Genomic DNA, 26,705 nt, shown 5'->3' with positions numbered 1-26,705 from the left:
CATTTGCATGTTTTCAAACTGCTAGGTTGGCAGAAGCTGGGGCTAACAGTGGGAACTCACTCTGCTTCCCAGATTCGAACCAACAATCTTTTGGTCAGCAAGTTCAGCAGTTCCGTGGTTTAACCCGCTGTGCCACGGGGGCTTAGACACTATTTATTTCACCATAAGAGAAGGACTCTGGACAGTCTATACATCTTAGAAAAGAAAAGGAAAGAAAACACTCATTTGAAACATAGTCATGTAGGAGAAGTAAATAAAGCCTGATCTCTACTTAGAAGCAAACTGATTAAAATGAAGCTATCTTACTTGAGACAAATTAGAAGACAATGTGATTAGTTGGAAAAGACAGTTGTTATGAGTCAAGTTGAAGTCAGTAGCGAAAGAGGAAGGTGACATTATAGAATGATTGAATCATTCAAGAAAGTCACAGCCTAAATTCGCTAGGTATTGGCAGGACTGTTGATAATAGGATCTTCAGGGGTTTTTCATTCATAGGGTCAGCATAAGTCAAAGACAATTGAACAGCTTATAGAAAGAAGAAGATGAAATGAATTCATACAGACCTTTTCTTGTATGCAAAATGATCTGGTAGCTCCTTTGAGGCTCACCGATAGAAAGAAATTGGAAGCATAAGTTCTCATAGACTAAAGGACTTTATCATATGGGGCAGGCTAACCAGCATTGCAACTGGACCATTATCTTTGACAGCAGAAGATGTATACTCAGGCAATGCTGGGTACATGAGGTTGTCTTGAATGAGTCATACTCTCTTGGCCTTGTGTCACACTCTCACTCCAGCACTCTTTGGCAGAGAAGGCTAAAGACCTGGTGAGACTCCCATTCCCATGATTCCATAGCACTGAATCATGGCAATTAAAGTGGTATCAAGCACCATTAATTCTGCAGTGTAGATGCCACCTATGTCTACAAAGGCTTATGATATCAACTTCTTTTTATCAGTCTCAAAAAAGCTATAAGATCCCTTTGCACACTGTTCCAAATTAACATAGGTATGTCTTCAAATTCTCAGTAGACATGTATACAACCACGCCAGTAGTTTTTATTCACATATCATTTCTAGAATGGAGCAAAGGTCTATTTTACAGTTTAAAAATTCTAGCAGTTTAGGGAGAGATATTTTGAATTCTTTGTCAGAGAGCTCTAATGCCTCACCAAATTACAAATCTCAGGATTCCATAGGATGCTGTTATTGTCGTTAGTGGAATCATAGGGCTGCAATTGTGTAATATGAAAGAATGTTGAAATACAACAAAAGAGTCACTCAGATACTGGAAACTTGGGAGATCTCATTCGTTTTATTATATATTTCTCTTTGTAAGGTAAAATATACATATACTTATAAAAATGGATATTAAATGTACATATAACACAGCAAAATACACAATACACTCATTTAATTATATACCAAATACCAACTACAGGCTACTAAAATAATATGTATGTATGTATTTATTTATTTATTTATTCACTTTGTTTATATCCCTTCTCACACCGAAGGCTCACAACAAGGCACAATTTGATGTCAAACATACAAATATAGAAAAACAACACATACTTTAAAATCACATAATTAAAACACATACTTTAAAACTACTTAAAAACTATTATGTAAAAATCACACAATCCAAAGCATATTCCTGGAACCATTCCAGTTGTCAATTACATCGTTCATTATTGCACTGAGAAATCATTATTGCACTGGGAGTCATTGTCCAAAAGCTTGGTCCCACAATATGAAAACAAAACATAAAAGACAGAAAGAATAAAATGATTAAAATTAAAATAAACCCCACTAGTTTCCAACATACCTCATTACCTCTGAGGATGCCTGCCATAGATGCAGGCAAAATGTCAGGAGAGAATGCTTCTGGAACATGACCATACAGCCTGGAAAACTCACAGCAACCCAGTGATTCTGGCTGTGAAAGCCTTCGACAACACATTAAAATGTTGACTTCCAACTTTCCTATCAATTGTGTATACCTTTCTAAATCTGACTTCCTCTGTATTCTTACAATACCACCCTTCAACCTATTGTTTCCATTAATTTGTTAAACTCCCAGTGATTTCTATCCTAAAATCAATAACTTATCAATTTCTGCCAATTTCCACATTTTCAGCATCCATTTTTTTCTGATGAAATTTCCATATTCTTCACATTTATCAATCCGACTGAAGTAAGCTTTCCACTTACATTTCTCCTCAGAATAAATGCCAGCTCCCAAGAGATGAATGCATAGTGTTTTGCACCTTTTCATTCTGGCCCATTGGAGCCCCGGTGGCGAAGTGCATCAAAGCACTGAGCAGGAGACCGAAAGGTCCCAGGTTCAAACCCCGGGAGCGCGTAAGTGGCCACTGTTAGCTCCAGCTCCTGCCAACCTAGCAGTTCGAAAACATGCCAATGTGAGTAGATCAATAGGTACTGCTCTGGCAGGAAGGTAATGGCACTCCATGAAGTCATGCTGGCCACATGACCTTGGAGGGGTCTACGGACAACGCCAGCTCTTCGGCTTAGAAATGGAGATGAGCACCAACCCCCAGTGTCAGACATGACTGGACTTAACGTCAGGGGAAACCTTTACCTTTACCTATTCTGGCCCAAATAACAGGGTAACAGACAAACTTTGACAATTTTTAAAGCATGAAAGCAGGCAGATGCCACCATCCAGTTCTTCATCTCCTGCTAAAAATAGTGAGGTTATGCAGTTACCATCAGGCAGCCACAGTGGGTCTAGAATATTGCTTGGAAAAACGTATTTCTTCATTGTATGAGACTTCAGATTCAAAATGTCAAAAGTGCATTTCAGCCAGAATCACCATAGGAACTCAAACTGCTTTCAGCTTTCTTTTCCAAGGAACACCATCCCCACCCCATCATTTATTTTTCTTGTTCCTCTTTTTCTACATGTTGCTAGCTATTTTAAATTTTACCTTGTTCCCTGTAAACCCTGGACTACATTTTCTTGAGTAAGAGTTATTCACCAACACAGTACCATCCACTGTTCATCTTCACAAGACACAAAGTTCAGGCCACCTCAATAAATACACAGCTGTTAATCTGATGGCTGAAACAGCTAGCACTCCATTTTCTATTAAGTTCTCAGCATTACTGCAATGCATATTAAGAGCAGCAAGAATCCTATATGTTCAACAGTGGAAAAAGATAGAAACACTAACTATAGAAATTTAGACAGTGAAGGTGTGGGAACTAATATCTGATTGTGTTTTATTGATTTGTTATTGTTTACCTTGTTTACTTATGTACTTTTGGCATTGAATAGCTGCCATTGTTTGTTGTGAGCCATCCCGAGTCCCCAGAGGGGAGATGGGACGGGATACAAATAAAGTTGTATTATTGTTTTATTATTGGAGTTCCTGGTGGCACAATGGGTTAAACCCTTGTGCCGGCAGGACTGCTGACTGAAAGGTCAGCGGTTCGTATCTGGGGAGCAGGGTGAGCTCCTGTCTATTGGCTCCAGCTTCCAATGCGGGGACATGAAAGAAGCCTCCTAAAGGATGGTAAAACATCCAGGCTTCCCCGGGCAATTTCCTTGCAGACAGCCAATTCTCTCACACCAGAAGCGACTTGCAGTTTCTCAAGTCACTTCTTAAATGTAAAATATCTATTCCTTTCTATTTAAGCTGCTTGGCTCAGGCCACACAGAGTATTACCCAAGAATACGTCTTAGCCTCAGGCAAAGAATATAACAAGAGATAGGCAATAGCTCCTAACTGCCCAACTACAGCCACTTCAACAGGCATCTTTGTTTACCTAACCCAAGCCAAGACCACAGAGATCAGCTTCCATTGTTCTCCAGGGCCTGGGTTTCATAATCCCACCATTCCCACCCTGGACTCCTGCTGGCCTGGAATGCCAGCACTTCTTGGAGACTCCTCTTCACCAACTGAGCTTGGGAGGGGATTTCCAGCCACATCGTTGGAAGCCAGAAACAGAAGAAGGGCAATTCAACTGTAACAATGGGGAGGGGCTGATTGTATAAACCGGTGGTTCTCAACCTGGGATCCCCAGATGTTTTTGGCCTACAACTCCCAGAAATCCTGGCCAGTTTACCAGCTATTAGGATTTCTGGGAGTTGAAGGCCAAAAACATCTGGGGACCCCAGGTTGAGAACCACTGGTATAAACTGTTATGCAGAGCATATATGTTCTCTTAAGCTTGTAATTTTTGACTTCTTGGTCAAGATGCAATACAATGCCTTTGTCCTGTGTCTTTGCTTTGCTGGTCAGTTTTTAATCTGGAACTTTGATTATAAATTATGATTGGCAAAATGCTCACCAGGCCATGCCTTCTCATTTTATTATGGGCTAAATTCCATATCACCATGGTCCAATGCTGTGAAATCACGAGAGTTGAAGTTTTACAAAGTCTTTAACCTTCTCAGCCAAATAGTGCTGGTACCTTACCAAACTAGAACTTTTGGGATTCCATAGTACCCGATGACTATGTTTGATTACGATTTGCCACATCATCATTGCTGCATTAGCCTTGATCAAAATAGACTGAGAGGTGTCCCCGCCCTTTTCGCCTCTCACAATTGAACAGTCCTTCTCCTTTAAAAAAAAATCCTACAAGATTATAGAGGCTATAGGAACAAGCATTAGTCTTTGTTCTGTCCCAAGTTAATCTTTTTCATCCTTTTTTAAAATCATTGTTTGTTTGTTTTTATTCTGATAGCTGGTCTCATTGTTAAGATTGGGAGGGATTTGGGCTATGCAATTTACATGATCTGTACATTACAATCTATATATATAAAAGAGTGATGGCATCACGGCAGCGGACAAAACAACAAAAGTAAACACCCCACAACCTCGAAAATTGACATCACAACCCCTCATCCACGCCTCTAGGTTGATACAACAAAAAGAAAAGAAAAATAAATTCCTAATTAGAGGGAGAGGAATAATTGTTTTTATCCAATTGCTGCCAGTTAGAAGGCTAAGCTCCGCCCACTTGGTCTCCTAGCAACCCACTCAGCCCAGTGTTAATAAAATAATGATAAAAAATAAATACAAATAATACAATAAAAATTATAAAAAAACACTAAAATAATTAATACAATAAAATACTATAACAAAATGACTAAAAATAATACAACAAAATAATAAAATATAATAAATAAAAAAGATAAGTGACAATAAAATTAATTTTAAAAAATACAAATAACGTCAAATAAAAATTCCACAACAAGTTTTAACCGATACCACCACCACTTTGCCACAGCAACGCGTGGCCGGGCACAGCTAGTCCCTCCTAAATCAGGAGCACAGAAACCTGACTGAGGGATCTTTTGAGACAGTGGGTCCAGATTTTTCAAGTGTTCCCTCTCACCTGTAGGTTTAAAGCAGTTCTCAAAAAAAAATGTGATTGAGTCTCAAAATGTATATGATGATCAAATCTTCTTATGGCAGTGCTTTGGGCATTTGGCGAGCATAGGAGAAGGATCTCACTTTTCCCATAGATAATAATAATTGTAATATATACAGAGACAGCTGTGGTGCAAAAAAACCCGCTTGCTAAGTTTTAGCAACAATAAAAGAACATATGATCAAACTTCTGCACAGATGGTGATACTCTCCAATTAAATTAAATCACATCCCTAATGAGTTAAGTTATGAGAGTTGGAGTTCAGAGGTCAGTTCATACTTTCATATTTCAAAACCTAACTATTTCGAGTGAATTGTCAAGTAAGTATATAATATAATGTTCCCAAATAACAATTTAATGCCTTTGCTAAGCTTGCAAAGTCTCTTTCCTGGGAACAATGATCTGGTTTTACATAAGGACCAAATTGGCTTCCTTTGTCTGACTACCAGACTAGAAATCATTAGAGACTGGATGGGGGCAAAGGACTTCTCTGTGAATAATTGGAAGAACAGACATTGGAGAGTAGTCTTTAATAGGAGAATTGACAGAGTTAGAAAAGAGAAACAAGAAGCAGACGCACAGTTATTGATTATTCTAACAATAAAAGAGACAGGTTTTCCCATCATTGGCAAGACAGTAATCACATGAATTGCTTGCTTAATTCATATCTTACTGCGATAGTTTTTTCTAATTGAGTCAGAAGCAATCTATTCAATATAGAGTAGAGTCTCGCTTATCCAACCTTTGCTTATTCAACGTCCTGGATTATCCAACGCATTCTGCCTCCTGCCCAGATCCACAGCTGTTTCTCTAGGCAGCAAGGACTGAACTTTTTACAGATTTAACTTCCAACCATGTTGTTACTATAACTTCATTTTATGCAATTCTATCTTTATTTGCAGTCCATTTTTAGTAGTCAACGTTTTTGTAGTCAATGTTTTAAATACGTTGTGATGTTTTAGTTCTAAATTCATAAATACAGTAATTACTACATAACATTACCATGTATTGAACTGCTTTTTATGATGATCTGTTGTAAAACATGATTTTTGGTGCTTAATTTGTAAAATCATAATGTAATTTGACGTTTAATAGGCTTTTCTTTAATCCCTCCTTATCATCCAACATTTTTGCTTATCCAACATTCTGCCAGCCTGTTTATGTTGGATAAGCAGTACTCTACTGTATGTCTTTTTTCCCGATTGTAAGAACAATCTTACTGGATTTTTGTGTATCTATTCTTTAACAATAGTTTTCATAAATAATAGTAGTTGTATAGGAGATCATACCTAAGCAGAAATCTCACTACATCCCCAGTAGTGGTCCAACCATTTCATCAAATCAGCCAATTAGAAAGGGTATATATCCTCTGGGACAATTAAATCACTCACTTCAGCCTAAACTTAATTAAGTTGGAGAAATATGCATGTGCATAACTCTTCCATAACTCTTGAACTGGTCCTGGATCTACACTGCCATATAATGCAGTTTGATGTATCATACAGTCAGTGTAAATCCATATAGTTGAGTTCAGTGCAGTTAAACTGCATTATATGGTCCCCACCAGAGCTTCTTAAACTGGTATATAAAATATGTATAAAGGTATACAAACATACCTTTTCCCTTTCTCAAGCAGCAGCCCAATTCCTTCTCTCTCTAAGTCCGAACACACCATTTTTCCCCCTTCCTAGCCATCAGCCCAATTCCTCCTCTTTCATAGTCCAAACACACTTTCTTCTTGTCAGCCAGAACCATATTATCCCTTTCTTGACCAGCAGTCCAATTCCTCTTCTTTGTTCATCCGCTTTTTGGCCAAATACCCATATATACTCGAGTATAAACCGACCTGAATATAAGCCGAGGCACCTAATTTTACCACAAAAACTGGGAAAACTTATTGACTCGAGTATAAGACGAGGGTGGGAAATGCAGCAGCTACGGGTCAATTTCAAAAATAAAATAGATATTAATAAAATTGCATTATTTGAGGCATCAGTAGGTTAAATGTTTTTGAATATTTATATAAAACTGTAATTTAAGATAATAATAAGACTTTAATAAGATAAGACTGTCCAACTCTGAATACCTATAAACTCAAGTATAAGCTGACCTGAATAGAAGCTGACCAGGACCCTCACTCGAGTATAAGCCGAGGGGAGATTTTTCAGCCATAAAAAAAGGGCTGAAAAACTAGGCTTATACTCGAGTACAGTATTTCGCAACCCCCGCCACTCACTTTCGCGGCCCTTATTGGGGTCATGACTCTCCCCCTTAAGAAGTTTTGCTCTACATTAGGCCTGGGCAAACTTCTGCCCTCCAGGTGTTTTGGACTTCAACTCGCACCATTCCTAACAGCCCCGGGCCCCTTCCTTTCCCCCCTCAGCTGCTAAGGGGGGAAAGGAAGGGGTCTGAGGCTTTTAGGGATTGTGCAAGTTGATGTTCAAAACACCTGGAGGGCTAGTGTTTGCCCAGGCCTGCTCTACACTGGCCATATAACGCTCTTCCAAACCACATTATATAGCAGCTTCAGTGATATTTATTTAATGTGTATTTAAATTATTTTGCTACACATTCCTAGATCATACATTTGCTCAATATACAGTCGGTGCTCAGTATATTCCGTATCCACAGATTCACCATCTACAGCTTGAAAACACTTTTGAAAAATTCAAAAGACAAATCTTGATTTTTGCCACTGTTTGAAAAGGACACCATTTTACTACACAATTGTACATAAAATGGGACTTGAGAATACATGGATTTTGGTATCCATGGGAAAATCTGGAACAAAATCCTAGCCTAATGGATAATAAGGGATTTTTGTAATTTGTTCACCAGACAAATGTTATTGGAAATTTTTAATTTCAGTTTGTGATTTTTATGGTAAACATAAGAAAGTACACTGGGGGAAAACACAATCATCTGGAAATCCATATTTGTATTTACTGCTAGAAGTTTCCTGATCATCAAAACACAAATATAAAAAGAGGAAAAAAAATCAAAACATGCCTTTCAATTAAGCATGTGATGTGTACAACCCTTAGAAGTTAATGGTTACTATGGCAATTCATGTCCTTTGGAAGCACAAACAATTTCAAATCTTCTTTTTCACGGAATAACATTGTGGGATTAAATTATAGCTCTGTTGCTTTGCATCCTTCTGAAGTATCTAATTTTTATCTTTCTGCTTATTTTGCTTAAAAAGAAGAAACAACAGGAACAAATTTTGCTTTTCTTTTTGTTCTTAGAACAGAAATTATTATTGCAAATACAGGGTGAAAGAAGCCAATGAAAAGATTAGCCGCAAGTCAGTGTGATCCATCTGCCTGAAACACAGTCAGGGTTACTTGCAGCATAAAAAGACAATCATCTTTAATTAACTGTCATTTGCTGACCAAAATCTATTCTGATTAGAACATAATTGTATGCCAAAAGCAGAGGCAGGTGACTCTATCAAAAGCCATTTCAAATGACAGACAGAAAATGAGTTCTTGCTGATAATGCTGCTATCTTCTCTGCCAGATTTCCACCCAGTCCCCTTCCCTTTCACTCCTTATATCTATTCATTCAGATAGTATTCATCCCTTATGAGACCTTTCTCAAATCTATCAGTATTTATGCTCAGGGAAGGAGATGTTACTGCAGTCCAACCATTGCTATTCATAGCAAAGTTGTTGACACAGCCCAACTGCTCTTTGCAGATGTACACTTTCAAAATGCACACAAGAATGGGTTTCTGTTCTTGGAAACATCTCCAAGGATGAGCTCCAATGGAAGACCTTTCGGGAGAAGATTTCCATCGGGTGTGGAATCTCCTTCCTTTCCCCCTGCTGCCCTATGTCCTTTCCTAAAATTTGCTGTAGAACAATGGTTCTCAACCTCTGGGTCCCCAGGTGTTTTGGCCTACAACTGCCAGAAATCCCAGTCAGTTTACCAGCTGTTAGGATTTCTGGGAGTTGAAGGCCAAAACATCTGGGGACCCACAGGTTGAGAACCGCTGCTGTAGAGGTTTCTCAAACATTGGAACACTGTTAAATGTCTTTAAACAATTAAATAACTCATAAGCCACATCCCTGTATTATGTATGGCAATAAATATATTTTAGATTGTAGATTTCATAGTTCTGGAGTGAACGCTTGAAAGGACAGACAAACAGATACCTTCACTTTTCTATTTATGAGCAAATACATACCAGTGTTAGGGTGCATCTGCATTGTAGAATTAATGCAGTTTGACACCACTTTAACTGTCATGGCTCAATGCTAGGGAAGCTTAAGACTTGTAGTTTTACAAGTTTTTTAGCCTCTTAACAGTGCTGGAGCCTCAGCAAACTACAACTCCCAGGCTTCCACAGCATTGGGCCATGGCAGTTAAAGTGGTGTCAAACTGCATTAATTCTACAATATAGATGCACCCTTAGTCTGGTATAACAAAAACCCAGAAGAGAACCCATTTTTCAAGCTGAATGGAATAAGACCTTTTTGGGCTTTTGAGGATTCAGTCCAGAAAAGCTTGTGTCAGAAATGTAATCCTTCCAGTTACTCTCAAAGGTGCTACTGAATTCCTTTATATCTTTCATTAATCTAAACCACGTTTCAACTACAGTTAAATTGGCCAATTTTATTGAATGGCATAGAAGAGTTCAGCCAATCCTTCACTCTGCATGTCTATGCCCACTTACCCACCAAACTGAATGGGACGTACTTCTGAGTCTGCACGTATAGGGCTGTTCTGTTAACTGTGTGCTTCTGGTTGCCATTCACTTTGAACTTCCCGAGAAACACAAAGCAAAAAATCTCAACCAAAAACAAAAGGGAATTCATATGTATCTTGGTGATGTTTCTGTAGACAGAAGTGACTCACAGATGTACTTCTAAAACTTTTATGGCACAAAAGACCACAAGTTGGTATGTATCTTTTGAAGTCTCAATTAAAACTGAAAGGACCTAATTCATTTATTTTCAAGTGTGTCAGGAACATCAGGCAGAAGATATTATACAATACAAAATTCTACTTTAATAACTATGTTCCAATGCTAGCCCATGCTCTCAATAATTGCATAGATTCTTAAGTATTTTAAATCTCAGCTGAGTATGTGATAGCTTCTTTCTTATGACAAGATGCTTCCCCCACAGTGAAAGAATGTCATAATAGATAGCTCAACACTATTTAAAAGCAGTAGTATCACAGAGGATTGGTTACTTTAGAAGTGGGCTGTATGTGTTGAGCACCAGTAAGTGTTCCTAACTATTATTACCACTTCCTTCATCACCCTAAGGAGATTGTTGTATTTGTCTCCATATAGTAGAGGATCATCATCACGGGCAATCATTTGTGGTCGAATAGGATTGTCTTCCAAAGGTAGAATCTTGGCAGTGGGTTTGTAAGTGATTGGATCCACACAGTCTTTCAAATTGAGACATATATTTTGAGATGGAAGACAGTCACAAGGGTTTTCTTGACGTGCTTTCCTCTTGGCACATTTTTCCTTTCACTCTGTATTTGTACTGCTTCAAAATCCATAGCACCATTGCTAACAGCTGATCTCCAGTTACAACTCTTGAGTACCAGAGCTTACCAGCTCTCAGTATTTAGGTCAGAAATTCCTTGTTCCATGGGCGGTTTCTTTGATTTCAGGATGTGACACTGGGCAACTCAGCATGGTGGACTCTGGTGTCCATCACGTTTCCATCTTGGCTCCTCTGCAGTTTAACATACACACAAGCCTCCTATGAGTTTTAGGTTTTCTGATATGGGTTTGCAGTAAATTGGCAAAACCCAGCTCTGTCTGTTTTATCTAAATCCAAAGGCATTAATCTAGTCCTAAAACAGGGTGAACAAAGCAAAGCTTAATCTACACAAAATAGAAATGCTTAATATTTGAAAGCAGAACTTTGAAATGTTATCTTTCTTTGGTATATGACTCTTAGTAACCCCAAGTGATCTTGCTCTGGGTCATTATTAGAACTGAATTCCAAAACAGTAAGTTCCTCAAGCTTTGTGCTATGTGGGGGGATTATATTGCATTTCAAGACTCAAGTTTGCAGTTTGGGTTTACTGAATGTGACATTGAACTAGATGCCCAGGAATCTGCAGTCCCCATGAAAATGTCTATACAAATGTCTGTTCTTGTACATTTTGAACCTAGACACATTGACATAAACACTATAAAATGCATTAGTTTGATATCATTTTAACTGGCAAAGCTCAGTCTATGGGATCCTGGGATTCATAGTTTGGTTAGTTTCTTAGAATTTACTGCTAGAGCTTATTACCATTTCCAAACCTTTTTTCAGAGAAGGCTGAGCACCAAATTCAGAGGATATTTTGTGATAAAATACAGGCTCATTGGCATACACATCTACTTTAGGAGCTCTATAAGCTCCCACAAAATGTGAAAATTTTAAATGAATTTTAAAATAAAGTTTTATATCAAGGATATCTGACCTTCTCATATACTGCACAACGTTTGAATGGGTGGAGATGTGATAGGAACCATGGTTTGTTTATACCCCACCCTCAGCCAAAATGTCTCCCAAGATGACGTATAAATCCTTCATTTGAGGTTTCTGCTCTCAGGCTCACGGTCATAAATGCAGGATACACTAGGAAAAGAGGGATAGCAATGGTGGGGGAATAAGGCCAACAGGTTCCAGCTGTTCATCTCTACCTTAAAGGCCAGATCAATGGCAATTGGAGTTTGGAAGAAGTGCCTCTCACCAGCTGCCATGCCATGATAAAGCTATGCCTGGTTGCTTTTCTCCTCATCTTCTCCCCATACTCCAAATGATAGTTGTGTTTCTGCTTTTAGATAAATATTTCATAAGGACATTATTAGATCAAATTATAACCCCTTCAATGTAACTTTTGACAAGTTCAGAATATGTAACTTTATTATCTGCTGATATGAACAGGAAAATTATGATGAGATCATTCTTTTCTGTTTAGAGAAAACTAAAACAATATTTTAAGAGTAAGATGAGGTTGTCAGACAACAGGCATCCCAACTGGTGAAAATATATTCATTTTGTGATATAATGGAACTGCAAGCAGAATGGCTTTATCTTTTGGTGTTTTCATCCTGCTGTGACAGAAAGAAAATTGCATTTTGTTTTAGTCCTTCAATTATTGACCATTTATGTAAAAATGACGCACAGTCCAATACTCTGTAATGCATTTGAGACCAACAGGCATTGCAGTAACTAAAAAACAGAAACAGAAAATTGTCTTTATTCAGAACCTACTGAAAATCTATCTGACTACCTGCCTTCTTTTAAGAAGTAGAAGTTTTGCTCAAATGAGAGTATTGAAAAGTATATTTGATGGTTTTGTGTCAAAAGCAAGCAGTGAAGTACAAAATTACCCAGAAGAGTAAAAGTGTGTGAAGAATTCTAGAGACAGCTCTCAAAACCAGAGAGGCTTCTGGATGATCTTATAATCACCCTGCTTCAAACAGTAAAATTTTACAAAAAGCCTAGGAAACATTTTTCGGGGAGCAAAATTGGGGAAATTGCCACGCCAACGATGGACCAGGTCCACCTACCCACAGATATCAGTCATGATTGTTAAGTAATCTGGAGAACATTGCTTTGGAACAAAAGTTGCTGAGAGGCCAACATGCCCTCCCAGAAGTAGCAAGTTCAATGTAAATAACATTCATGGTACAGTGCCCCCATGAACATTGGGCAGATTGCAAATTTTGCTGGGTGAAAAGAAGAGGATGACTCTACACAACAGCATGTTCTGGGTGCCTGGCCCTCTTCCCTGGGAAGGGGAACTGAAAAAGCCCTTGCTTGAATCTTATCCCCCCCCCCCCCACACCAATAGATTGTCACCTTGTCATGGTGAGCGGGCTTGAGTGTTCCAATGAACCTGTGGGCATAACCACCAAAGTCATGCATTCCCAGGGGGGCCACGGGGGAGGTTCCAGATCGAGCACAACCTGAAGACCTCAATGGCGGATCAGGTGGAAGCTAACATGGTACATGTTACAATGGCTGTGAAAGGTAGATTAAGGCTGCAACAGATTGAGAAGCCACCCTCATCGTGTTAACCACGCCACTGGTTGGGACCCTCACTCTGTAAAGACTGTGTGTGCACCAGCCTCCACACATTAAAAAAAACTCTCACACAGGTGTCTTCCAAGAACTTGGAGGGCCATCATACTCAGACAACAAGGGATCACCTAAGAAATTTATTCTCCCAGTGTGAAAAAACAAACAGCTGCTTCTTCCTCGGCAGTTCTGGCAAAATTAGAAACTCGGATTCATGTAAGCACGAGGTGAAGCTAGTGTTAACAGTTTTTTGTCAGATATGCAGAAAACACAACCTGGCAGGCTTACAGATACTCAAATAATTATTATTCCTTCCTTGCAGGTAAGTTCGGGAGCATTACAACAGCCTCTAATCCCTCCAGTACTTTTGTGTTGTAACTCACCCATTTCTGGTCTTTATCTTTTTCAATCCTTTTACTCCAGCCCCACCCTCTCTTTACACATGCGGCCCCCTCTCCGCTGCCACCCAGATGGATCACCCCAAAGGAAAAGCACCTTTGAACCTGGCTCCCCCCAGATTCTCCATTTGTCGTTGTTGTGACGCATTCTCTTCTCTTTCCTCCCCTGAGGCAAATACTATGGTACATAGTTCTTTCTCAGGTCAACAACAAAAAATAAAAACACCAACATGCTACATCTTCCACCTAATGCTGGATCAAAGCTGAGGCTAAACTGGAATGCAGACCACATATTAAAACAGTGGGTAGAAATTGAGTTAAAAGGAGACAATCAGAATAAAAAGCAACACTTTTATTCTACGTTTAACCCCATGAAAGCAAGATGAAATTATGTTTGATTTTGGATTAAGTGAGTATCACATCAAATAAAACTTGGTTGTGGGGCCAGGCTTTCGAATAAGAATCAATAGCATTAATTACTATGATGTACGCTGGAACTCAATTGACAGACCCAGTCTTTTAAACTTGAACACGCCTATTTGTATTTTATGCGTTTTATGAATGTCTTATGTAAGTTAATTTTTAAACTGATTTATAGTGTATTGTACAGTTTTTATATGTGTGTTTTATTGTAAGCCGCCCTAAGTCCCCTGTTGGGTGAGAAGGGAGGGATATAAATATTGTAATATAAATAAAACTCAGTACTGAAAACACCTCTGAAGTGGATTTTCAGCCCAGGTTGATCAGCGCATGAGAAGCAATATTTTTCAATATTTGAAGGGATATCATGCAGATGGAGCAAGACTACAGCCTTCAGAATCCCTACATTTATTCTGAATACAGTAGAGTCTCACTTATCCAACACTCGCTTATCCAACGTTCTGGATTATCCAACGCATTTTTGTAATCAATGTTTTCAATACATCGTGATATTTTGGTGCTAAATTCATAAATACAGTAATTACTACATAGCATTACTGCATATTGAACTACTTTTTCTGTCAAATTTGTTGTATAACATGATGTTTTGGTGCTTAATTCATAAAATCATAACCTAATTTGATGTTTAATAGGCTTTTCCTTAATCTCTCCTTATTATCCAACATATTCGCTTATCCAACATTCTGCCGGCCCGTTTACGTTGGATAAGTGAGACTCTACTGTAGTTTGTAATTAACCATTCTCTTGTTCCATATCCTTATATCAGTAGTGATTGCACAGAAGGAAATGCACCTGTGCATACAGCGCCAAATACGCTGAAGTTACAACATTTACATAGAAAACTCAACTTTTTCTGAATGGGGAAAAGATTAAAGGAATACTGTAATAAAAATTAATTTTATTACACTTGAATGGAAATTGAACTCCAAAAGAGAGGAAAGTAGGGATTTTTGTTTTGCTTGAAACAGCTCTACTTCCTGGCTATGGAACAGTTATTTTGGAGAAATCTAAACTCTTCATGAAGTACTAGTACTGATTTCAAAGACTGTTTCTTTATGGGAACAAGAACAATATTAACACAAAGGAGTTTTTTTCTCGCTTCCTAGGAAGTGCTTCATTTATTTAAGGTTGAAACTATCTCATTGTCACATGAATGTTTTGTTATATAACTACAGATAATGAGCACAGGAACATTCAAAACAGACGCCCAGCTGCTTTTCACTTTACCAGGGAAAATCTGTCTTTTGGGATGGTGCAAGTTATAGGAAAGATGTTCACAACTGTTTGTCACAGGGACTTTCAACCTTACTAATTATCCATTAAAGAATTATATGCTGAGAAACTATATTTGCAAGAATGATGGTTTCTAATGCTGGATGTTGTGAGGTTGTGTGGCTGAAGTATTGGATGACATTTCTTTACCTGGCTTAGCTTTGCTCCTCCATTACACAATACACTGTGCAGGAAAGGGGTGGCAAATGGTCTCAGAAACTGCCTAGATCCTCACGTCAAGACTCAACTGATGTCTGCACGTGTCAAGTGAGGCCATAGAAAAGAAGATCCCTGTTATCTATGATCACAGATCAGGGTGGATGTTCTTCTCTCAGCTAGTTGGGAAGAAGAGGAATGTCATGTGGTGGCCCTGTGTGGCTGCGGTGAACCTTTGTGGGCTGATGGATCAGAGGTTCCTCTCCATGATGGAAGGAAGAAAGGAAGAGTAAAATGTTTCCCCTACAATAGAATTTGAATGGCAGATTTCTGCACATTCTGAGGCTGTGTTGAGCCAGCTGACAATACAAACGAAGATGGCATAAAGCATACTTCAGAAACAATACTACAAAAATACTACAAAAATTATCTGGGAATGATGCCAACACAAACAAACAATAACAGGAGAGAATCCAAGTGAATGAGCTGACTCTTTAACTTGAATGCTCAGTTCCAATCAATCTAATGTCTCAAATCTGCATTCATTGCCTTCAGTCGTCTTCACAGATTACATATGTCTAAGTGACAATATATACATTCAAAATGGAATAGCTACTGTAAGCTAGAAAGTGGGAGAGGGGCAAAAGCTACTGAGCAGACAACAATCGGTCTACCTCAGCCAATTGTTGGCACTTCCCTTCTCTTGCTGTTTTAACAAACGCTGCCAGTAACTGTCTTGGAGGCAAGGTTTGACTACATTTCACTGTTCCACAGCCATGGCTTCTTCTTCACTCTCTTGCTTCTCAACACGAGCTTCAAGGGGAATCAAATACTGTATTTCCTCACTGCTGACAGCAACTTTATCAGGCTGCAACCAACGCTTCAAGTGCTCCAGGGTGCTGAAAACAGAAAACACAGATTAAAATACAGGGAAGTAGGAAAGAATAATAAATAGGGGGAAAAAACATTACCAAGAGGCTCTTACAAGCCTTTCCAATTCTCTTCAGTCTCTAGGTAACAAAAGACTGGGCCTCAAATTCTCATGAGATTTTCACAAGCGACTCCTGGGTCTTTTAATCACTTGCTGGCACAACTTATGTTACAGATGTACAATGAAGAGGTGCACTGCTTTGATGGCAGCCAGCTTGGTGCAGTGCTTTGAGTGTTGCACTCGTTTTGAATCCCCACTTGGCTATGAAAAGTCATTCAGTGATCCTGGCTACATTACACTCTCTCAGTCTGGGAGGAAGGTAAGAGAAAAGCCTCCCTGGAAAAGTTGTGCCAAGAAAACCCAGTGATAGATTTCCTCAAAGTCAGAAATGACTTTAAGTCACACAGGAACAATATTATTTTTTGCTTCTTGGGGGAAGTGCAGAATATAAACAAAATAGCCAAATAGTGAGGACATCACTCTCCAAATACCATAGTTCAACATCCACCCTAAGCCTGGACAGGAGACTCTGTCATCCCATTACAAGAAATGTTATCTACAACAAGGTTCTAAGAATCAAATACATCTAGCAAAATGAAGAAAATGACTGTAAAAGGTCCAAGGAAAGCAAGCTACATCAACTTCACTGGGGGAAGCCTTTCTCGTATAATTAACATCAGGAGGGCAACCATCATTTTGAGATAAAATCTTCTCCATAAAAGATGTGAGGCAAGTAACAACCAAAAACGCATTCCCTTTGTGGTAGATTTCCATCTAGCATCTCCTAACAAGAGTAACCTATCCATTGCAAACAAATTCATAACATCCTGCTACAGCCTTCATCAGTCATTAGATCTAAGGAGATGGTGGTAAATGTCTGAAAAACATCAGTCATCCAAGATCACACCCCTGTGACTCAAAGTGTCACACCATGTGTAAATATCTTAAGCATCACATCATTTTATTTATCTGATCAAATACAGGCAGGCAGAATGTCACCTGCAGTATATGAACAAAACAATCACAGACTTGTGTACACACTGTAGTTTTAGCTTCGATTATGTTTTTGGATTTTAACTGTGTTTTTTAATACCATTGATATTTAATTCTGTTTTAATGTTTGTATATTTGTTGATTTTACATTGTATTGAAATGCTTTAATATAATCTGCTTTGAGTCTCCTTTGGGAACAGAAATAGTGGGGTATAAATAAACGTAATAGCAGAGATAATAACAATGACAACAACTGTAAGTCTGCTATTCTAACAAAGAAGTCAGACCAACTAGCAGCCAGGTATTTTAGCTTGGAACATGACCTCTCTGCTTTAGAATGTTGGGATTTATAAACAAAAAAAATCTAACACCACAAAACTTCAATACCAACATCCACTACACCAGATAATACCAACATCCACTACAAATGCTCCTAATACAGTGTTATAAACTGCTTCCTGATACGCAGCTAAATTTCATCCTTGTCAATTAAAGAAGTCAGAAACTGAAATATGTTGTTTTTGATACACACAAACCAACGGGGAAAGATGGAAGGGAGAAATGGGGAGATTCATTTTTAAAGTAATAATAATAATAATAATAATAATAATAATAATAATAATAATAATAAACTTTATTTATATTCTGCCCTATCTGGTTATAAGCATAAGTAATAATACAGAAAATATATAAGAAAAAGGGCAGTGAAAATAGTGGGAGTATTAAAAGTGATCATTTGATAACGTGTTTGCTTTCTTTGCAGATAATCAGTTGTTTTAAACAGGAAACATCTCATACAGATTATTAGTGATTCAAAAGTATTCCAAATGAATTGATTTAAAATTCTACATTTAGGAAAAAGGTCCTAACTGTGCTATCCCCACCAGTATAAATTGTGTGTATAATAGGAGCAAAATACCAAATACGAAATAGATGTATAATTGTCTCTAAAGGAAAAAAACTTTACATGAAATAGAAAATATTTGAGAAGCTTTTTTTTAAAAAAAAATACTATGACACCTAGAATCTCCTGACTATGCTATCTGGGAATATAGAGAGGCCAAAAAGTAACTTTTCCAAGATTTGAAAATAGGATAAGGAAAGAAAACATGCTGCTAAAACGAAGGGAACTCATGTCTTCATTATACTTTGGTGTCAAGAAGGCGGCACCAACTTTGTAGAAAAATCAAATACCACAAAGCAAGGCTTAGTGACATAGAAGCTGCCAATTTGCTCATTATTTCACTGCCTTGAACAAAAGCCCTCAAGGTGTGAAAAAGCAGCCTGAAAATGGGTAAGCCATTTTTACTCAATATATGTAATCCCCTTTGTACCAAACAAGCTTTCACAAGCTTACCTGAGTCAAGTTTAAAACCAGAGAGAAAGCAGAGTAAAATAACGAGCAATGGATATTCAATTAAAAGAGCCTCCAGCTACAAAAATGCCAGCCCAAAGGAAAATGCTTTGAATTAGTTTCATTGAGGTCTCAGCTAAGGCAATGCTTCTGAACTAGATAAAAAAGCTAAAACAAGTCAATACAAACCCTAAAGCACTCTTACATCCCAGAATTTAGAAAACTTGAAGAACAGTAACACTTCGACTACTCATTTTACTCCCTAACCACAGATGTTGGGAGGTGAAATTGCAAGTATGCTGTGGTTTTTCTGCAGGGAAGGACTGAACTCTGGATGCGATCAAGAGACATTCCACTACAAGCATGAAATGAACCTTTGGCCCTCCAAACGCTGGCCCTACAATTCCCACCATCCCTTATTGTTGGCCATGCTGAAAGGTGTCTTGGGCAATATTGTTCCTCTTCCGTTTCTATTCTGTATCTAGGACTGGATCCTAACACCAAAAATTGGGCAAATACAGCTTAAACCAAACCTCAGAAAATCCATTCTCACATAATATTCAGCATTTCTATAAACATGGAAGGTCTCTGCGGGAATTCAGGAAGCTGTAATCTAAAAATAACATTTCCAGATGTTAAGACCACTTGATAAAGTTTCAGATAATAAAGAGGACAGGCCGGAATTGCTTACTATGGGTTATTACCTCTCGTCTGAATCAATTCCCTCCATATAAAAATCAGATTCTGATTTTTCCTGCAGAAATCTGTCCCAGCATTCTTTCTTAGCTTGAGAAAGCGTGTGCAGCATATCCTTGGAGGTCACTTCCTGAGACAAACCCTTTATTCTCATTAATCTTCTCTCTAAGGAAAGAACGAAAAAAAGGAAGTAGGTAGGTTTCAGAGTTAGAAAACAAGCAGACACCTTGAAGTCAATGATTTTTAATCCAGCTTCTCAGATAGGTTTCATATAAAATGCATTCGCAGTTTAAGGCATCAGTTTTGCCATACTGGGATATCCAGAGATGCCCTGACTTTGATGGACAACAGACGAAAAAGAACCAACATGCAACAGATCAGTGAATTTTTCCCCTCCTCTTCTCTGTCGACTTGTGTTCACATTTCAAAATGCACATTAAACATTTTTAAATACTTATGGATCAAAATCACATGTCTGCTTTATGGAATAAGTACATTTCATTTTATCTTTTTTTTTAAGTATGGCTCACCATTATGCCTTCTTTATTCTCTGGAAATCCAGGAAAGTGAGAGCTTTATTTTCCCTACTCAACAATAGATTAATTGCATACATCAGTGGTTCTCAACCTATTCTTCACCACAGGCCTTCTTTTAAATTTCTTTGTGGTTGTGGGCCCCCAAGACTTAACTCAGGATTTAAGATACTACACTGCATGAAATAATTATTTCAATTTTCTTATAAAGGTCCTTCAAATTTAGAGAGAAAGGAATATAGATTAATCTGTTAATGCACACACTCCTATTATAATATAATATTTTGATTATAATAATTCCATATGAATTTAAAAGAATAGTATCAACACTAATATTCATTAATCCTTTAATATTTTTATCCTCCGCAGACCTCCTATGATGACATTACAGACCCCAGGTTAAGAACCACTGAAATACATAAAAAGATTAATGCTCAGACAAACCTCTTTAAATTTTTTCAACTCCGTTATAGAACAGACTGACTTTTAACATGTTTTGTTAGTATATATCTTTATTGAGGATTTTACATTATAAAAAAGAAAAAAAGAAAGAAAGAAAATAAATGCAAATCACCATATTTCGCAGTGAAAGTGGGGGAACACTTTTTTATAGGTAGAAAGTAGGAAGTAAGAAGAAAGAGAAAAGAAATATATATGTATACACGTACACACTTTTAACATGTTTAACCTGGGAGGAAGTCTGCTTTTTAAAAATACAACCTTATTTTTTATTTCTGCACAACATGAATATGCGTTGGTGGGGCTAAGTAGAAGCCAATGAATAGAAACCTTGCTTTTGTGGATGGCAGCTTCAGAACCCTCCAAAGAAGAAGGGAAAGGCCATATAGGTTGGTGCATTTTGAGATTTGTTGTCTAAAAAGCAGCATTTCCATACTCGATTGGAACCAGTTTTCCTAGCAATTTACAGTTGCATTGCCATATGCTTTGTGCAAGAGTAGTGCATCAAGGCAACAAAATCCCCCAAATACATTCAGCCTTCCACATTTGCTGGGGTTAGGAGCATAGGACCCCAATGAAAACGAAAAACTGGGAATAACAAAATTGCTATTTTTTTTTTTACCTGAGAGGACACATCTCTAGGAATTTCCAGAATTGTATTGGTGGGCACAGGGATTCCTAGAGAGATGTTCTCTCTAGAAATTTCTAGTCTTCCAGTATGACCGGAGGAAGTTGATTACAGTATCAGAACAGAGACCTTATAGACTCCTAGAGACAACATTTTAATAAAATCTGTGAATAAGCAAATCCACAAAAGTCAAAACTGCAAATGTGGAGGGACAACTGTATGCAGTTTTGGATATACTGACCTAAAGATGCCAAATAAATCTCAGAATCCTTCAGTGGTGCCCAAGGCTTCAGGTCTGCCGCTTGGTAAGAGGTCTCCATGACGTCATTTTGGACATAACAGTCTGCGAAGGAATCTGCGAAGGCATTGTTAGACTCTTCATTCTGGTCTGGATGTGGCAGCGACGAACATATTTCAGCCCATAAGTCCTGGCTGGAAATAGTGACTATGGAGTCAATGCTTTCAATCATGATCATAATGGTGAAACCCTGAAAAACAAGTCAAGTTTTGATCATGAGCAGCTTCACTCACTTTTTACACAAAAACCTTCTTCTTTTAAACCACAAAGATCAGAAGCCAGGAAGACAGTCCAAACAGAAGCTGAATTGCTCAACTAGTCAGTGAATGCATATTATAATCCAGACATCTAAATGTTTTGACCTAACAGCTTTTATTGCTGCAGAGGTCAATGGGTTCATTTGCCATGGTCAAAACCTTGCTATTTTCCAAAATTGAAAATCTTGCCCATCCCTGTTCCCAAATAAATATACACAGGAGGGGGCAGCACAGGGCATAACCTCTACTCCTTCAACCCCAACACAGTTTCAACCAGACTTGGGGAATCAAGTTGCAAACAACATACAAATACAAGTACTGTATATAGAAATTACATTTCAAAAGCAATTCAGTCAGTAGGACTCAAATTACTTTATTGGGTAAAGAACAACATTTTCTAATTACATTTTAAGGTATGTTAACTCTAAATTTCCAGTTTCAATGCTACTCTCTCAAGAAAAGGTAAAAGAAAAGTAGCAAGCAGAACAAAAATTGAGTTGTCAAAGGCTTTCATGACCAGAATCATTGGGTTGCTGTGAGTTTTCTGGGCTGTATGGACATGTTCCAGACACATTCCCTCCTAACATTTCACCTGCATCTATGGCAGGCATCCTGAGAGGTTGTGAGGTCTGTTAAAAACTAGGCAAGTGAGGTTTATATATCTGTGGAATGTTCGGGGGGGGGGGGGGAGAGAGAGAAAGAACTTTTAATACCGGTAGCCAGATTTTGTTCATTTTCATGGTTTGAAAAGCTTTGAAGCTGCAAGGGCATTCAATGGTAAGCAAGGTGGCCAACTGCAACATTCCTTAAACAGACAATCGTTCTTTCTCCCACAGATATATAAAGCCCACTTGCCTAGTTTCTAGCAGACCTCACAACCTCTCAGGATGCCTGTCATAGATGTAGGTGAAACGGCAGGAGAGAATGCTTCTGGAACATGGCCATACAGTCCGAAAAACTCACAGCAACCCAGAACCAAAATTACTCTGCCGAAAATAAAATGAATTATCTTTTAAAGCATTCCCATTTCTAGCTTTACTTTTGAACATGATAATCACCAGCAGGTAACACAAAACTTCAAAAAAATCTAAAATGCATTTGAGTCTTTCAGACATTTAAATGTCCTGCTAATGATACAGTCATGTTATTACGTAGTGAATTGAGAAGAGCAAGTTGCCTTAAACATTAGATTAGTATTAGAATCAACTGAATATTTTGTAAATAATGAGTAATTTACATACAAATTTGGTGAAGTGATCCATTGATTAACAGTGAACTCATTCTCTGCTCTTTATGAAACCAAATGGCATTATCTACACAAGAGGGGCAAACGTCAGCAGACTTCTCTATCATTCCAAATTTTACATAAATTCCAATAGGTGGTAGTGGAAAGTGGAAAAAATAAAATACAAAATTTTTCAAATATTCATTATTTTTTTATTTTTCATATCAGAAGTGAATTAAGAATACAGCTATAATGCATACAAAAATCACAAACAAAGTTAGAAGCTTGGCATTGTACTAAATTTCCTTTGACCAGAAGCTGGCCACTCCGAGCGCCTCTGCTGCCGCTTTAAGAAGGTCCTCCATTGTGAATGTGGCAGGGCTCAGACTGCATTGTGGTAAGCAGTCTATGGTTTGCTCTTCTCCACACTCACATGTCGTGGACTCCAGTTTGTAGCCCCTTTTCTTAAGGTTAGCTCTGCATCTCGTGGTGCCAGAGCACAGTCTGTTAGGTGCCTTCCAAGTCACCCAGCCTTCTATGTGCCCGGGGGGGGGGGGGGGTTCTCATCCGGTCTCGGCCACTGATTGAGGTTCAGAGTTTTAGCCTGTCACTTTTGGACTCTTGCTTGTTGAGGTGTTCCTGCAAGTATCTCTGTAGATCTTAGGAAGCTTAAGGCGTTGCCTTGCTGGCTAATATCCGAAGAGAGGATGGGCCGGAGATGTCAATACCTTGGTCCTTTCATTACAGGCTGCTACTTCCCGACGGATGTCAGGTGGTGCAATACTAGTTAAACAGTATAATTTCTCCAGCAGTGTGAGGCGTAGACATCCTGTGATAATGCAGCATGTCCCATTAAGAGCCACATGGACTGTTTTAACGTGGAGAGATGTGTTCTACACTGGGCATGCGTATTCAGCAGCAGAGTAGCAAAATGCAAGGGCAGATGTCTTCATTGTATCTGGTTGTGATCCCCAGGTTGTGCCAGTCAGCTTTTGTATGATGTTATTTCTAGCACCCACTTTGCTCACAACATGCTGTATGGTGCTTTAATTGTTGCTATTTTAACAATGTTTAATGTATTATAGGATTTTTATTGCTTTGGTTTAACCATTCTAAGTTAAATGCTAGCATTTAGAAGCTATTGGTTTTAAATTGCATTGTTATTAATGGTGTGAGCTGCTTTGAGTTTCATTTAAGAGACAATAGAAAGGTACAAATCTATCTTCTGTCTATACACATAATAAAAGTGAAAAATATGTGTGTGTGTATGTGGCAGAGGTGACTACTTACACAGACAGCCTCCTGCCTCCACAAACAGCTATAGTTCCCCCTGAGCAGGAGACACCCATGGCCCTCCCTCCACTGACATGCAGGTTATATTGAGTGCCATGAACATGTAGCCCAAACCCTGTCAGTGTCCTCCACAAACACCATCCTGTCCCCCACCCAAGTGAAGGCTTTCATGCAGGGACAATTTCATTCTAGATGTTCTCTTTTTCCTCCAAAACGGACATCCCAGGGTTCCTTAATTTACATGACCCCGCCCATTGCCTCTTCCTTAACCCTTTCCTATCCTTTCCTGTGGCACACAGTTAACAGAGGAATTGATCAGCAACTGAACAAGAGATTTGGGGGGAATTCGCCCTGATTTACAGGATTTGTACTTGACCTACATCCAGAGAGCACACTGAACCCAACCAACAATGGATCTGGACCACACTTGCCACAGATGATGGGACTTGCAATACCTTCACAGATACTGTGACACTCACCAACAATGGACTGGGACCAACCTTGGCACACAGATCCACATGGCCAACTGTGCATACAGGCCTGCTTTGGGGGTGATTGACCTTGGATCTCAGAGTTGTAGTTCACCCTTATCCAGAGAGCCCTGAACCCAACCGACTACAGATCTGGACCAAACTTGGCACACATACTCAACATCGCTAATTGTGAATACCAGCAGGATTTGGGGATGATTGCCCTGGGAATCTGGGAGTTGTAGTTTATCCTTATCCAGACAGCACTGAACCCAACCAATGACGGATTTGGACCAAATTTGAGTGATATTACCTAACATCCCCCCCGCCCCAAAAAAAAGCCTTCTTCTAATAACCCAAGCACTGCCGGGTCCCCAAGCTAGTATAGTAATAATGATGATAATAGTGGTGCATCAAGTTGTTATTATTACAGTAGAGTCTCACTTATCCAACGTTCTGGATTATCCAACACATTTTTGTTGTCAATGCTTTCAATACATCATGATATTTTGGTGCTAAATTCGTAAATACAGTAATTACTACATAGCACTACTGTGTATTGAACTACTTTTTCTGTCAAATTTGTTGTATAACATGATGTTTTGGTGCTTAATTTGTAAAATCATAACCTAATTTGATGTGTAATAGGCTTTTCCTTAATCCCTCCTTATTATCCAACATATTCGCTTATCCAACGTCCTGCCGGCCTGTTTATGTTGGATAAGTGAGACTCTACTGTATATCCCTCCTTCTTCTCTTAAACAAGACTGAAAGGGGCTTACGACACTAGAAACTGTACAAATTGCAATGTAAACCTACAACCTATAGAGATCAACATAGAACTAAACACAGAATGGGTAAAATCACCTATAACCATTAAAACTTGTCCCAACCCCCCCACTAAAACACTAAAAACGTCCTTCTTTAAAAGCCAGTCTGGAGAAAGCAATGGAAACATTACAAAAGTGGCCTTCTGGATTAAGACCATCACAAGAACAGAGATCCCAGGAAGGAAAAATGCTAAACCTTTCAGGATGGATGAGGATGGATGTAGGCCTTGCATGGTTTCCTAGGCGACCGCAAGCGAATGCCTCTGCTTGCTACGGGCCTCCTCACACTTAGATTAGCCCTAAGATCCCTTACCTGGGAGGCCAACGCTCCTTCGCCTTCAAACAAATGCTACAAAGCGAAGGCGCTTCAGCAGCCCTCTGCAAAAAGGCAGGGAATATTTGCACCAAACTAGCCAATCAGCGAATAAGGCGGGGACACAGCACGCTTTCTCGCTTCCTCTATTGGCTGGAAGAAACATTTATCACAACCAGTTCTAGGGAAGTGGGAAACCCTGGGAATTCAGTCTTGCAGGTTCTCACAATAGACTTCTGGTTCTCAATGGCCTTCAGTGTGTGGGGGGGAAAAGTATGATGGAAATTAAAACTATTATTATTATTGGGTTGCTGTGAGTTTCCCGGGCTATATAGCCATGTCCCAGAAGCATTCTTTCCTGACGTTTCGCCCACATCTATGGCAAGCATCATCAGAGGTTGTGAGATCTGTTGGAAACTAGGCAAGTGGGGTTTATATATTTGTGGAAGGTTCAGGGTGGGAGAAAGAACTTTGAATACTCTTGTCTGTTGGAGGCAAATGTGAATGTTGCAGTTGGCCACCTTGATTAGCATTGAAAGGCCTTGCAGATTCAAAGTCTGGCTGCTTCCTGCCTGGGGGGAATCCTTTGTTAGGAGGTGTTAGCTAGCCCTGATTGTTTCCTGTCTGGAATTCCCCTGTTTTCTGAGTGTTGTTTTTTATTTACTGTCCTGGTTTTAGAGATGTTTAAATACAGATA

The 26,705-nt window shown here is 38.8% G+C and overlaps 1 protein-coding gene across 2 annotated transcripts; it reads right to left on the bottom strand.

The window, feature by feature from the left end:
- Positions 1-14,196: 14,196 nt before the first annotated feature.
- Positions 14,197-26,147, bottom strand: ccdc32 (coiled-coil domain containing 32). Of its 2 annotated transcripts, none has more exons than XM_003224779.4 (4): positions 26,009-26,147; positions 21,564-21,810; positions 19,711-19,867; positions 14,197-16,627 (listed from the first exon to the last, which is right to left on the bottom strand). In XM_003224779.4, the coding sequence occupies exons 2-4, from the start codon at positions 21,796-21,798 to the stop codon at positions 16,489-16,491; spliced, it is 531 nt and encodes a 176-aa protein (XP_003224827.1). In that variant the 5' UTR covers positions 21,799-21,810; positions 26,009-26,147; the 3' UTR covers positions 14,197-16,488. The 2 variants fall into 2 exon arrangements, with proteins under 2 accessions (XP_003224827.1, XP_062824247.1); XM_062968177.1 differs by lacking the exon at positions 26,009-26,147 and adding an exon at positions 25,892-25,981.
- Positions 26,148-26,705: the final 558 nt, after the last annotated feature.

The sequence above is a fragment of the Anolis carolinensis genome, chromosome 1 (assembly GCF_035594765.1).
Source record: "Anolis carolinensis isolate JA03-04 chromosome 1, rAnoCar3.1.pri, whole genome shotgun sequence".
Lineage (NCBI taxonomy): Eukaryota > Metazoa > Chordata > Lepidosauria > Squamata > Dactyloidae > Anolis > Anolis carolinensis.
The sequence above is the reverse complement of the archived record's forward strand: the minus strand, read 5'-3'. Positions and strand labels throughout refer to the sequence as shown.